General features: G+C 38.4%; 1 protein-coding gene across 2 annotated transcripts; it reads right to left on the bottom strand.

The window, feature by feature from the left end:
- Nucleotides 1-3,167: 3,167 nt before the first annotated feature.
- LOC127431190 (vitronectin-like) lies at nt 3,168-13,234 on the bottom strand. Of its 2 annotated transcripts, XM_051681502.1 has the most exons (11): nt 13,120-13,234; nt 12,895-13,014; nt 10,150-10,359; nt 9,901-10,040; nt 8,259-8,415; nt 7,730-7,879; nt 7,387-7,618; nt 6,884-6,979; nt 6,716-6,757; nt 6,147-6,310; nt 3,168-5,978 (listed from the first exon to the last, which is right to left on the bottom strand). In XM_051681502.1, the coding sequence occupies exons 1-11, from the start codon at nt 13,172-13,174 to the stop codon at nt 5,857-5,859; spliced, it is 1,488 nt and encodes a 495-aa protein (XP_051537462.1). In that variant the 5' UTR covers nt 13,175-13,234; the 3' UTR covers nt 3,168-5,856. The 2 variants fall into 2 exon arrangements, with proteins under 2 accessions (XP_051537462.1, XP_051537464.1); XM_051681504.1 differs by lacking the exons at nt 6,716-6,757; nt 6,884-6,979.

The following is a 13,234-nucleotide window of genomic DNA, read 5'->3' as shown; positions in this document are numbered from 1 at the left end:
ATTAGATGTAACATATAAATTCACACATATAATCACACATATGTTTCTAGGAATTTCCACATATGTATGGATACATACATCAGATTGTATCCTGTAAGTGAAAAACCATGTTCTTCACTTCATGTTTGTTTTATTTATTTCTCCTTACAGTATTTCCCCATTTTCATTCACTCCTAACATATTTAAGCCTATTTTTAAAATTTACGCATTTAAATTTCATAACAAAAAACATCAAATTAAATTGTGTAGTGTTAAATTTAATGAGATTGATAAAACGTAAAATACTTTTCGGACGGAGAAGCAATTTCTGTCCCTTTAGCAAATGTGAGCAAATTTCCTCATTAGTAGTTAGGTATGTTTATTGACATAAACATGTTTTATAGGTTACATCATCTGATGCATCTTCAAAGGCTTTCCCTACTTTACATAAAAAACTTATTATTAATTTATTGTGGATTAAACATTAAAAGCTGCATATTTTTTGCTTTCTTGTAAGATCCTATTATGTGAATATTACACAAACAATATGAGGTCTTTGAATGTACACTATGAGTGGCACAGTTTTCAAGTCACCCAAATATATTTTTATGCTTTGATGTCAAACACAAAGGTTTTACTTGATTTTTGTTTTATTTTTATTACATCTCTGTTTTCTTCTTATATTTTATATTTACAGTATATTTCAGTAAGTTATCCAGCTTATGTGGTGTGGCACAACTTCTCTTATCTAAAATCTAAGACAAGTCATGGTATGGCTCATCCAACCAGAGGTCTATATCTGCATAGTGCATTCTATCCAAAAATCCTGCAGGAACACACAGAATGCATCTGTGAATTATGCTGTTTTCAAGGATAATACTGCACCACGGGCGAGCACAGGAATAAAACCCGAGAAAAGGGCCTCTCCCCTATCACAAATGTACTCTCCAAGACTCAGATTACATTGTTTACAATTATTGTCACAAATTACTGTAGTTTGGTAAGCTGATATGAAGCAATATATATTGAGGAAAGCACTATAGAAATAAAACTGAGTTGAATTTAATGTTGCACATGATTAGACATGTCTAATGAGTTTGTGAAGAATGATCTGAAATGGCAATAGCAGAATAAAAAAATAAAAATCAATAAAAACTTGGTTATTTGTTCACAGCATAATTTTAAGCATCTTATGATTGGCTAAGATGAGGCACTACCTCATCTTACCTCATCAACTACCCCATCACTGGTATTTTTACTATTATTGTTATTGTTGTATTTATTTTGTGTCCATGTGTATTTGCTGGTTTTGTGGATGTGTGTGTGTGTGCGTTCTGTGTGCAGAACTTGTTTTCTGCATGTTGGGAGAAGGGATATTGCAAAATAAAGATGGCACTGACCCTTTTTTAGGGCCCCCATACAGTTAAATTGGGGAGGGTACAAATAGGGAATAATAAAATGTGTGGAAAATGTAGACATGCTTATTATTCTTTCTGTAACAGTTCACAGTATACCTCTCTATAAAATCTAGTAGTATATTTAATTTGACTAATGTGTTGAGATTTTATTATTTTTTTCCAAAAAGTCACTTTGACCTCATCTATTTTATCTTATTACTTCTGGTAACACAATGCTGTTTTGTTAGACACATTTTAATATACAGTGTTACCAGGTTCCCAAAGTTGCAAAATACCTTAAAGGGTTTTAAATGATAAGGGCTTCACTAAGTTTTTTTCAAGTGTTATGAAGATCCTGGGCTGTGACCCAACAATCATGCTGGGAATCCATCCATTCTTCAAAAGGCTTACTGAGCCTTAATGCATAAATAGAAGAGAGTGGATCAAGCCAGCAGTTTAAAACAATATAGATTACATGATTTCTGAGGCTGTGAACCAAGGCCAAGTTCACCCTTGCATCTCAATGTATACAGGACCAGTCCAGTGGTAACATTTCTCTATTAAATTTACATTTGCTATTATTTCTGTAAACTTTCTTACATTCATATTAACAGACATTTAATTACTGAATTTACGATTGATAAGGTTTTAGAAAGGTTGAACTACCTACAACAGTAGCCACAAAAAAAGTGGCTATTTTGTTATTTGTAACATTAATTAATGTGACCTCAGCCAAAAAAAGTACATTTCTTAAGCGTCGGAACAAGTTATTACAATTTGATGAAAGATTATTATGATTGGTTTTTTTTTTTTTCTTTGTTAACAACAAGACCAGAAATGTGTACTAAGAAAAATAATAACAGGGTCAATTTTGATGTCATGTTGCCTTTCAGTGTTTGAATTAAATGATTATATTAATAAAATGAATTATAGATCTTACAGACTTTACATGATCTTTTTTAACACTGGTTGTAATTGTTATGGGAATTTATGCTAATTCCACATACAGTGTCTTATAATTTTACAGTTTATTCTTCTGTGTTACTCATTGCTTTTAATGCTGTCCTCTAATTGAACTAATGTTCTGTGTGTGTGTTGAAAAAGATGCATTTCCAACTCTAGTATGGGTGTTAAGATAACAGGGCAAGGTTATCAACTTCAGACAATTAACAGCCAAATCTCAGATATGAAAGCAGGAACAGCTGTGTGGTGGAGTTTGCGAAGGTGGGGGATGCACTCCACAGATACTGATAAATAACCATGAAATTGGAAGGCTCAGGGATCACTAGCCAAGAGGAAGCTTTGGCATTCCAAATGGTGACTGAAACAATTGCAAGAAATTAAACTTACAAAAAGACAGTCCTCTGCTTCGGAGTATTTTTATTTCAGAATTTCCACTACATGATTTGCTCTTATCAGTAAATCTTGTTTTTATGATGCTCAGTAGTTTCCATTCTTGACGTTTATTTACATTTATTCATTTGGCAGACACTTTTATCCAAAGCGACTTACAAGAGAGGAATATGATGATTAATCAAAGACTATAGGCCTAGATAATAGTGAGTGTTATAATCAGATTTATACATGCCAGTTGTGGCAATATCTGAAGGAATACAAAACCATAATTCTAAAAGGTATGTTTTCAATTTCAGTGTCAGCTGTTTTTGGAGTGGTTGTGTGTATGTTTGTGTACTTAAGACTTTGAACCAATCCTTAACCGAACAATGATGAAACACAAACAAATTAACAGGCATTACTTATCACACTGAATACTCATTTTATTAACTTAAGCATTTTGATACTTATAACAAGAACATTTTATTCTGGAAATCAAATCATCAATAAAGATGCAAAGTGTTTTACAGGGATAAGACAATTAGTACCAGAATAGACTATTGTACTAATATGGTTGTCAGAAGCTTTTTATTCTAATACAAGCAAAACCTAAGATATTACTGAATATCTTAATGAAACTCATCAGAAACAGAACTAGATGAATAATTGTAATGTCTGATAGGGATGAGGGGTAAGTTCAGGATCTAAATGCAGCTTTAATTGAATATAGGCACAGGAAACACAGAAGAAAAAAAAATATATCAAACACTACATCTACAAAAGGACAAGAACTGACAATGAAGAGCAAAAACACAGGGATTAAATACACAGACTAATAAGCAAACAAGGGACACCTGACACTAATGAAAATAAGAACCAATGAACAAAGACAAGGAAAAGAACTACAAAACCCATAAATCAAACAAGACTAGAGAAGGACAATAAACATACATGGTGAAAAAAAAAAAAAGTTCATAAGCAGAGCTGAAGACTATGTGGGGGCTGGCAGTCCAGGAGAGCACTGCAGGGGCACAAGAGGAGATGAAGGCCATGGGTGAATCAGGAGAGACCACTGAAGGGCAAGATGGACCAGTCAGCCAAGGCAGAGTGGGCGGAGGGTCCAGAGACAGACGTGAACTAGGAGACCAGGGTGGAGCCAGACCCAGAGACTGTCATGGACCAGGAGGTCAGGGCGGAACCAGCTTAGGACCAAGAGACAGACGTGGACCAGGCGAGACAGGGCGTGGAGAATGGCCTGGTGAGATGGCTTGTGCCTGGTATGGAGGCCTTGGAGGCTTCAGCCATGGCATCTCATGGACTGTGGCCAGCATGGAGGCCATGATGGGGAGTCAGAGGTCAGGGCAACTGGAAAATCAGAGGTCTTAGAGGCCAGGGCAACGGAGGATTCAAAGGGCTCAGAAGTCCGGACAACAGGAAACTTAGCTGTCAGGGTGACAGGGTACTCAGAGGTCATGACAATAGGGGATTCAGAGGGCTCAGAGGTCAGAGCAGCTGGAAAGAGGGCAAGGCACACGGGGACTCAAAAGCACTAAGGGACTCAGAGAGCAAGGCACTAGGGAGCAAGGCAGCTGGGAACACAGAGGGCTCAGAGGTTATTGCTGCTGCTGAATATTTAAGGCACGGAGCCATGGGACACTCGAGGGGCGGAGCCATGGGACACTCGAGGGGCAGAGGCCCGCAGGAGGTGGAGACTCAGGGGGCGAGAGGGCCGCAGGAGGTGGAGACTCAGGGGGGCGAGAGGGCCGCAGGAGGTGGAGACTCAGGGGGGCGAGAGGGCCGCAGGAGGTGGAGACTCAGGGGGGCGAGAGGGCCGCAGGAGGTGGAGACTCAGGGGGGCGAGAGGGCCGCAGGAGGTGGAGACTCAGGGGGGCGAGAGGGCCGCAGGAGGTGGAGACTCAGGGGACTCGGAGAGCTGATCAGAATGGGCAGGGGCCTCACAGAGCTGGATAGACTGGTAGCAAGTGTCTGATGGGTGCTGGTTTCCGGGCTGAGCAACAGACTAGTGGCTGGTGTCTGATGGTTCCTGGCTACTGGGTTGAGCAACAGACTGGTGGTTGGTGACTGATGGGTGCTGGTTACTGGGTGGAGCAACAGACTGATAGTTGGTGTCTGACAGATGCTGATTACTGGACTGATTGACGGCTGCTCGGGACTGGACAGGCTCGTTGATGGTCTCAGGGAACTGGACAGGGTCGTCGACAGCCTCAGGGAACTGGACAGGCAGCGACTGGGGAATGGCCTCCATGGCTGGGAGCACTGGCAGCGACTGGAGAGCAGGGACCCTTCTCCTCCTCTACGTCTGGATGGCCAGAAGCACTGCTGCGGGAACAGCCTCCGTGGCCGAGGACGCTGGCACTGGAATGGCCGAGGCTTCAGGCGCTGGCTCTGGGACGGACGAGGCTTCAGGCACTGGCTCTTTGACCATGGCAGGCGTGAGCGCTGGCAGCGGCAGGGGAATGACCTCTGATGAAAGAGAGCTGGGTGCCATAGTGGGGTTGCTGCCATACCCCACAGTGTAGGAGGAGAATGTGAGCCTCAAGCATGGTCAATGAATTTGACCAAGGAAAGTTCACATCTGCCTCCTGGCAGACAGGATTGCACAGGCTCACGGAGTCCAAATCTAAAAATGACCTTCAGCGGAATGTCTCCCCAATTAACACAGTTTACCAAGGCACAGAAAATCTTTGTGTACTCTTCTATAGAGTCTGTACCATGCCAGAGAGACAGAAGCTCTAAAGCTGCTTGATCCATATGAAATGGTCAGTTCTTCTGTAATGTCTGATAGGGATGAGGCATAAGTTCAAGATCTAAATGCAGCTTTAATTGAAGATTAACACTACACTACATCCACAAAGGACAAGAACTGACAATGAACAGAGGAAAACACAGGGATTAAATACACAGAGACTAATAAGCAAACCAGGGACACCTGACACTAATGAACACAAGAACCAATGAACAAAGACAAGGAAAAGAACTACAAAACCCATAATCAAACACAAGACAAAGGATGGACAATAAACATACAATAACAGTAATTATTATTATAATAAGCTTCTAATTTAGCAAGAACATGAAAATCTTTTTTCTTTTTTTTTCAACTCAAATGTAGAAACATTGTTTCTTATTTTTTCTCTGACAAGTCCTTTTCTTTACACCCCAACCAATACTTAGCAATGGATCTTGGGTATGGAGGGTTTACATAGTCGATCCGTTTGGTCTGCAGGTCCACTCTATAGTATTTATCTAGAGGAGATATACCACAGATACCACGTAATGCATCTTTAACACATTGTTACAACTAGTTAAAAATGATATCATAATGTTGTATTTTAACATCAAAACAACATCTCAATAAATGTCTATAAAGCTTAAATTAGTCAGAAAGAATGACACTAGTTTGGCCTGTTGTACCTTTCTTAAAGAAGTAAACATTTTGCACAGGCATGGCCTTCTCTTGGACAACTACCACATCTGTGTAGTCCTCTGGGTCGTAGCTCATGTCAAAGAAAGAAAAAGATGGACGTCTTCCACGACCCTTTTTATGATTTTTACCATGCTTCTCTGCTCCATGATACCTACATAACCCATAAGCACATTTAGACACATCAATGCAAATGTCTTCTATTTCTCTATTTATCTACAGTATATGTTTTTAAATACGCAGTAAGCAATTTTAGCTGTTTTGCTAAATTCAGCCATTTTGCCAACTTCAACCACACACCCTTCCAAAGACATGTCAGCTGACCCCATGTCAGCTGACCGCAAAAGAGCGCAACAGTGCCCGCCCACTTTTCAGCCATATTTGGGCCGCAAGCATTTTCCCCATTCATTTTTCCATAGGGATTTCATTAAATTCCTTCATAAATGAATTCTAAGCCATGAATCAAACCAACCAGCTGCGAGGTGCATCAGAACATTACACATTTTGATTTGAAGTATTTGAAAATTTGACAAAAAGACATAGGTACAAGACTACTTACCGAATGAAATACATTCCCATAAAGCATTGTGAATGATACAATCTAATAAAAAAGATTGATTTAAAGTTGTTGACAAAATTTAGAAGCAATATATATTACAAAATATTCAGATACATACAAATATATACTGTAAGTAGTTTTAGAGTGTAGGAAGAGCGACTCGATTACATCATTTGCAGCGCATCATGGGGCTGGATGGTTGCTGTATAGCTCTTTTGTCTTTGTGCTTTGCTTGGTGCAAATCTCTGATTGGTGGATATTTCTCTGCAGGATCATGGATAGTGTAGTTATTAACCACAAATTCAACTATTAAACACAAATGTTTTCAAAATAGTGTTGAAATAAGGCAGACTTATGGTTTTAAAAGAAGTATACCATCGATTAACAACTTCGGAGCTCATGGTAGGTCTGTCTGTAAAGTTTTATAAAAATACATTTCCCAATGAAAAAAACATTTATGGGATTTTAACTGCCGAGACCAGACTCATTTCTAATTGGCTTGTTTTCTGATTGGCTAGAAAAGCGTGGGCCACTCCCCTCCAGAGTGATTTTTCAGGACACCTGTTTCAGCTATATCTTTCAGGTAGTAGTAACATTTTATGCAAGGTATTCTAAAAAATGCTTACAGCACCTGTAATTATCCATCTCTATAAGAATTTGTGCCTTCAGACCTTTCCTCATAGTCCAAGCCAAAGTCGTCCCAGAACAGTGAGTGGCTATCTCTGGATCCTCGGCCCTTGTTTTTCTTTCTCTGTCTGGTTCTTCCTCTGCTTGAGCTAGTTGCTGGAGAAGGTGAGGACACGGGGCTTACGTACAGTCTTCCCAGCATTGCAGCATCCACAGGAGGTTTGATCCCAATCCAGTCTTTGGAGATGAAGCGTGGCCCTTTGTGATGTCCTTGAACTTGGTGAGGAGGTAACGATGACAGTTAAACAGTTATACAATAGCAGGTTTAGCAAGATTGGTATGACTGCTGCAAAATGAACATTTATAGAAGTCATTGCACAGACTTACAGCCTTGAAAGAGTAAGGTTAACATGTTATCTAAGTCACAGTACAGATCTGTATAATGTGTGAAGGCAACAGAGGGTGAAGACTTGGTCATGCGGTCACATTCTTCATGAGAAGGCTGGTGTTTGAACTCATATTGGTAGTACTGGTCACCTGTGGGAACAAACAGAGTTTTCTTTGTTTGTTTGTTTGTTTTTTTTGCATCTAATAGAGCTGTTCAGTTTGTTGTCCTAAAACCCCAAAGAGAATTAGCATGTTAACCACAGACCTTATTTTATATGCAAATCAAAAACTGCTATTCTAAAAACCCATTGGAAATTCCCACAGGAAAAGTCCTTGAGTCCTGAAAAAAGCGATGTGCTGAAATGTCTGCTCTTGTTAGTCTGGGTTTCAGTTCACTTGCACTTTGCACTTTTCTCCATGCAAATTAAATTCAAAACTAAATAAATAATATATATTTCTATGTATTGTGTCTGTTATGGTGCATAACCATATTTCTGAACTTCTGAGTCTTCAGTTTACTTTCACACACTTTTAAAGAAATACACTTTTTCCTTCCCATGATGGCCTGGAGCAGGAATTGCAAATGCAGCATCAATATAATCTGGAATCTTCTCAAATCCCACGGAAATGTCTCTTGGGTAATCTTCATCCAAGACATCACCATCAAAACGCCAGTACTTGTTGCCCTGAGATTAAGCACATAAAGAGGGAAATAAAGAGAAAAACCTTCTACTCTAAATATTTTTGCCAAGAAAAAAGGCACAATATGGCTTGGCATTATTGCCATACAGAGACAAAACACAGTGACTACTGGAACGCTGAAACTGAAAAAAAAAAAAAAAAAAAAAAAAAGAAGTGTAGATTTAGTTACTGTAATTTTTATACTCCATTTTCTCTGAATCTGAGTATAGTTGAGCAGTTGAGCTAAACCCATCAGTCAATAGACAGATCATAACCTAAGAGGACCAATTAAAGCCATAACTCAATAAAAAAAAAAAATTTGATACTGTGTTTTTTTGCTTCGCACAGCAGAGGAAAATGCTTAGAGTTGCCTGGACCCCTAGTCCTGAATGTGGTATTAATGACATGTCCAACATGATTACATGGGAAATCGACATGTTCATGTATCCTGAAATCTACCTCATTCTGCAAAACTACTGACAAGTGCCACCCCCCATTTCCCGAATTACTCCATTAATAAATCCCCCAACAGACATTTTCGTATTAATTCAAATGTGATAGTTTTTCCTTGTAAGCACTTTGAGAGAGCAATCTCCCATTGAAACCAGGAAGAAAGAGCATTCACATAAACAATGGTAAGTGCGATTTAGTGATTGCATTTTTGCTCTAAAATTGCATTTTTACTCTACTGACAGTTAGATTTATGGTTTGGGTTTGGGGGAAGAGTTAATAAATTACTAATTCCTGTAGACTGTATTACATAATTTACAGTTGAAAATAGAACTCGCTTTTGGTGCCCCTCTTTGGACATGTAACCTCAACAACACTTCCAACTTAGGCCACTGGGGGCCACGGTTTCAAATTTCAGTATGCACAGACCAATTTCAGTAGCAAAATTTGACCTACTGTCACCAAATTCACAGTGTGATCTGTCTGATTTGTCAGTCTGACTACAGTTTTACACCTAAAGTCGTGGTCACATTTACCTTTGCATGACAAAATTCCAAGGGCGAAATACTGAGAACAAAATACAGTCATCTCAATGGGAATCTGCCCAATTGTTAATTTTGCATGATGGACTTCCGGTGGCAATGAATTTTTCCTGTCGGATTGGTCTTGAGTTCAAGTTTAGTGAACTTTGACAGCTGAATTCGACGCAATAACCAATAAGAAGTTACTTGGTTTGGCAGTGACCTCCATGTCGGCGGTGCTTTGTACACAGCTACACTAAATATTTACAGTGGACAAGGATATCATTTTAGCGGCAAGTTTCTTTTAAACTTGACTCTCCCAGAGTATAAATGTCAGCATTAAAAATAGGCTGCTTGACAATTAGTTTTTTGCTGGTTTCACACACACTCAACATCCGCCCACATCTTCTTCGCCGGTGGAATTTCCAAGTGTAAAGGTACAGTGAGAACATTTTCTTTCTCAAAACTTTACAAAGGTTTATGGCAACTTAGTTTATTCTTATCCATGCATTAACAAACCTTGAATATGTAAGTCTTTCCCTGGCAGTTGATGCGAGTGAATGCAGCATCAATGGGACCAGAGATACCCCACACATCCTTAATGAGTTTGGGATAACCAGGCATGACAGATTGGTCATCCAACTCAAAGAAATAATCCCCTGGAACACAAGTTGCAAGTGGGGGCTGTGAAGTCAGGCTGTTTGAGTGAAATTCTGCTTATAGTAACCAAGAGAAAGGCAAAATGGTTGCGTTCAATTTTATACTCACCTCTGAAAGCATAGATTGAACCGTTCTTTAATTGCATGAAGGCATCAAAGGTGCGGCCACTACAAGTGACAGCTTTTGGATCGGGAGGAAGTGTAGGTGTGGAAACTGCTGTGGTTTGGGGCAGAACGGTGGTGGTTGCCACCACTGATTCTTCTGTCGTTGTTAAGGTCAGATCCTTCTCAGGCTCTTCAAATGTGTCACCACGGGCAACTGTGGATGAAGTTAAAGGAATATTGCGGGTTTAATAAAAGTTGAGCTCAGTTGACAGCATTTATGGCATAATGTTGATTACTACAAAAAATTATTCAAGTTTTCCCTCTTCTTAAAAAAAAAAACAGGCTAAAATCTTGGTTACATTGTGGCACTTGGAAGTGATTGGGTCCAATTCGTGAACATTAAAATTCTCACTGTTCAAAAGTATAGCCACAAGACGTAAACAATATGTGTGTTAACATGATTTTAATGTGATAAAATCACTTGCTAACCTTTTCTGTGTAAAGTTATAGCTTCGATTTTACAACTTTGTTGCCATGATGACGTGACGCTGTGAACTCTTAAACGACCATAAAAACAACAATTTAAACAACTTTACAGCTAAAATAATGCATGAGTTTTAACAGAAGAATTAATGCAAGTGCTTTTATAAAATAATAAGCTTGACATTTCTGCCTTTAAATCTTCCAAAGATGGGCCCCATTCACATCCATTGTAAGTGCCTCACTGTAACCTCGATTTTGCTTATTTAAATAAAATGGCAGGACGAGTCGAAAGATTGTTTTGTGATAATCAACATTACAGTATGCTGCAAATGCTGTTGATTAAGCTTAACTTGTATTGAACCCACAATATTCCTTTAATACATGAAAACAGTACAGTAGCATTTCCACAACACTTGGTAACCGGTGATAATAACTTTTACTTGTAAGTTATTAAAGTGTTCGTGTGCCTTCAAAAGACTTGAAATATGACACACAAATTGCATGGACTACTTTCATGACACTTTTGGGTGCTTTTTAATCTTTAAAGGGAGCCACTAGTCAACTGCTATAGTATGGAAATATTATAGCATTGCATACACAACATTCTGTAAAATACATCCCTTGTGTTTCACATAAAAGTCATTGGGGTTTGGAAATGGGACTAAAAACAGTTCAACGAACGAAAACTGAAAACGTAAAAAAACAAATTCAGAATTTAACCGGAACAAAGTGTTTTTCAATTGTTCCAGAGTGAAAACATTATTTTTAAATGCTGGTAACCGGTTATAACCGGCAAATTTTGTTCCGATAATTCTTTCATGAAACCAAAGGCCAAAGGGGTTATCTCTGTAAAGTTTTGGAATGACACCAATTCATGTTGCCCGAAAAAATGAAACATATGCTTTGATCCAGAAGGAAACTGCTGCATCACACATTTCTTTGCGTAATTGCACGTTGTGGATGTCGCATTCTGTGAATGAAGGCATTTTTAACAACTAGGTATAATTACTACATATACATGCATGGCTAATCCAGCTACAAGGAAAACATCATTAAAGGTAAAAAGTGCATTTCTCAGATGTTTCCAAGTCTTCACTGAATTACTGTAAGATATGATGCTTTATAAAGATTTGATGCTGCTGGGTTTTGACTGAGAAGCAGATCTGTAAATACAATTATACTTAACTGTTAATTAACTGTATGCTTGTTATGATTTCTATGCTAATATATCCACCACACAGGAATTTTTTTGTGTGCTTATTTTCACTTATTTTTGTGAGGCAAGTGGCTTATTTTGGGCTTGTTTTTCCAGACCAGGTCTCTTGTTTCTCTTGTGAGATCTTGAGAGAATACTGCAACTGGTATTTCACCCATCCCTAGCACAGAGTACTGTCATTTTAAAAAGAATGCTATTAACCGTTCTTTTATTTTGTTCTAACTGGTTACCATTTGGATAGGAGGCTGCGGATCTTCTGAACCAGAATGAAAAAATACAGTTTTTGCTCAGAACGAACAGAAATGAAAAATATTGTGTTTTTAGTCCCTGGTTTGGAACACAAGAGGGTGAGTAAATAATGACAAATATTATATAATTCAAAACACATCAGGAGTTTATGTAAATTCAAATATGAATATATCGGGGAGTCCAAAAGTCTGAGACCACATTGCAAATCTGGGATTTTTTTCCCCCCTAGGAAACATGGAAACTAACAAAATGTTAAGTTATTATGCAAAGTGAAAAAGAAATATTGTAAGATTATGCACTATTAATAGGTCAGTAATCAAATAAGCACATGACTAACTACAGTACATACTTTATACCAAAGGTCTGTTTTTCTTGCTTCAATTAAAGCGCACATGGTGTTCTTTGGAGCATTTTCAAATCATGCTTGAATAACATGGATCATCAGGTTTTGCCATGCCAGCTCAAATGTATTATGTCATTAAAGCAGAAGTGGGTCATTAAGGATGCTAAGAAATTTTGAAATTGATCAGTTTAATTCAACTTTTCACTCAAATTGTTATGCTGATAATATAATATGAAATGACATTTTGTGATAAATGACGATGTGGAATTTGTATTAGCAAAATAGAATAATTTTCACTTGATGTCTAACGTTTGGACCCCACTGTATACGAAAATTCATGAATCAAAGTTTAATGGCACATCTGAATGTACATTAACTGATATTTGTTTTTAATTTCTCAATTAAACATAAAGACTCAGGAGTCACCAAAAACATTGGAAAAGTTGATCTGTTCCTACTTTTCTTTCGACAAGTGGTGTCAAAATCCTCACAGCAGCTTCCATAGTACTTGCACATGGTATCACACTGGCATTTCTTTGTAGGATCAAAGCCACTTTGACATCGTCCCAAACATGTTTCTGCATGAAATACAACCAAAATGTGCATATAAAAACAAACAAAAAAACCCCAATGAAAATATATCAGCAAAATATTACCAACAAAGTGGTTCATGGTGTACTTACCCTCTGCAGCGAAAGACGTTGCTATTACAAGAAATGATAAAATCACATTTCTCATTTTTAATGGCACAACTGTCGGCAACGAGTGCCTAAACTAAATGTCTCTCCAACAACAGTG

This window comes from Myxocyprinus asiaticus, chromosome 40 (genome assembly GCF_019703515.2).
Source record: "Myxocyprinus asiaticus isolate MX2 ecotype Aquarium Trade chromosome 40, UBuf_Myxa_2, whole genome shotgun sequence".
NCBI classification, from domain to species: domain Eukaryota; kingdom Metazoa; phylum Chordata; class Actinopteri; order Cypriniformes; family Catostomidae; genus Myxocyprinus; species Myxocyprinus asiaticus.
Note: the sequence above shows the minus strand (reverse complement) of the source record. Positions and strands in the feature narration are given on the sequence as shown.

Coding starts and splice junctions, on each gene's coding strand:
- LOC127431190 (XM_051681502.1), bottom strand. CDS start 13,174: ATGAGAAATGTGATTTTATCATTTCTTGTAATAGCAACGTCTTTCGCT. Junction 13,015..13,119: donor AACGTCTTTCGCTGCAGAGG/GTAAGTACACCA, acceptor TATTTCATGCAG/AAACATGTTTGGGACGATGT. Junction 10,360..12,894: donor CACCACTTGTCGAAAGAAAA/GTAGGAACAGAT, acceptor CTTCATCCACAG/TTGCCCGTGGTGACACATTT.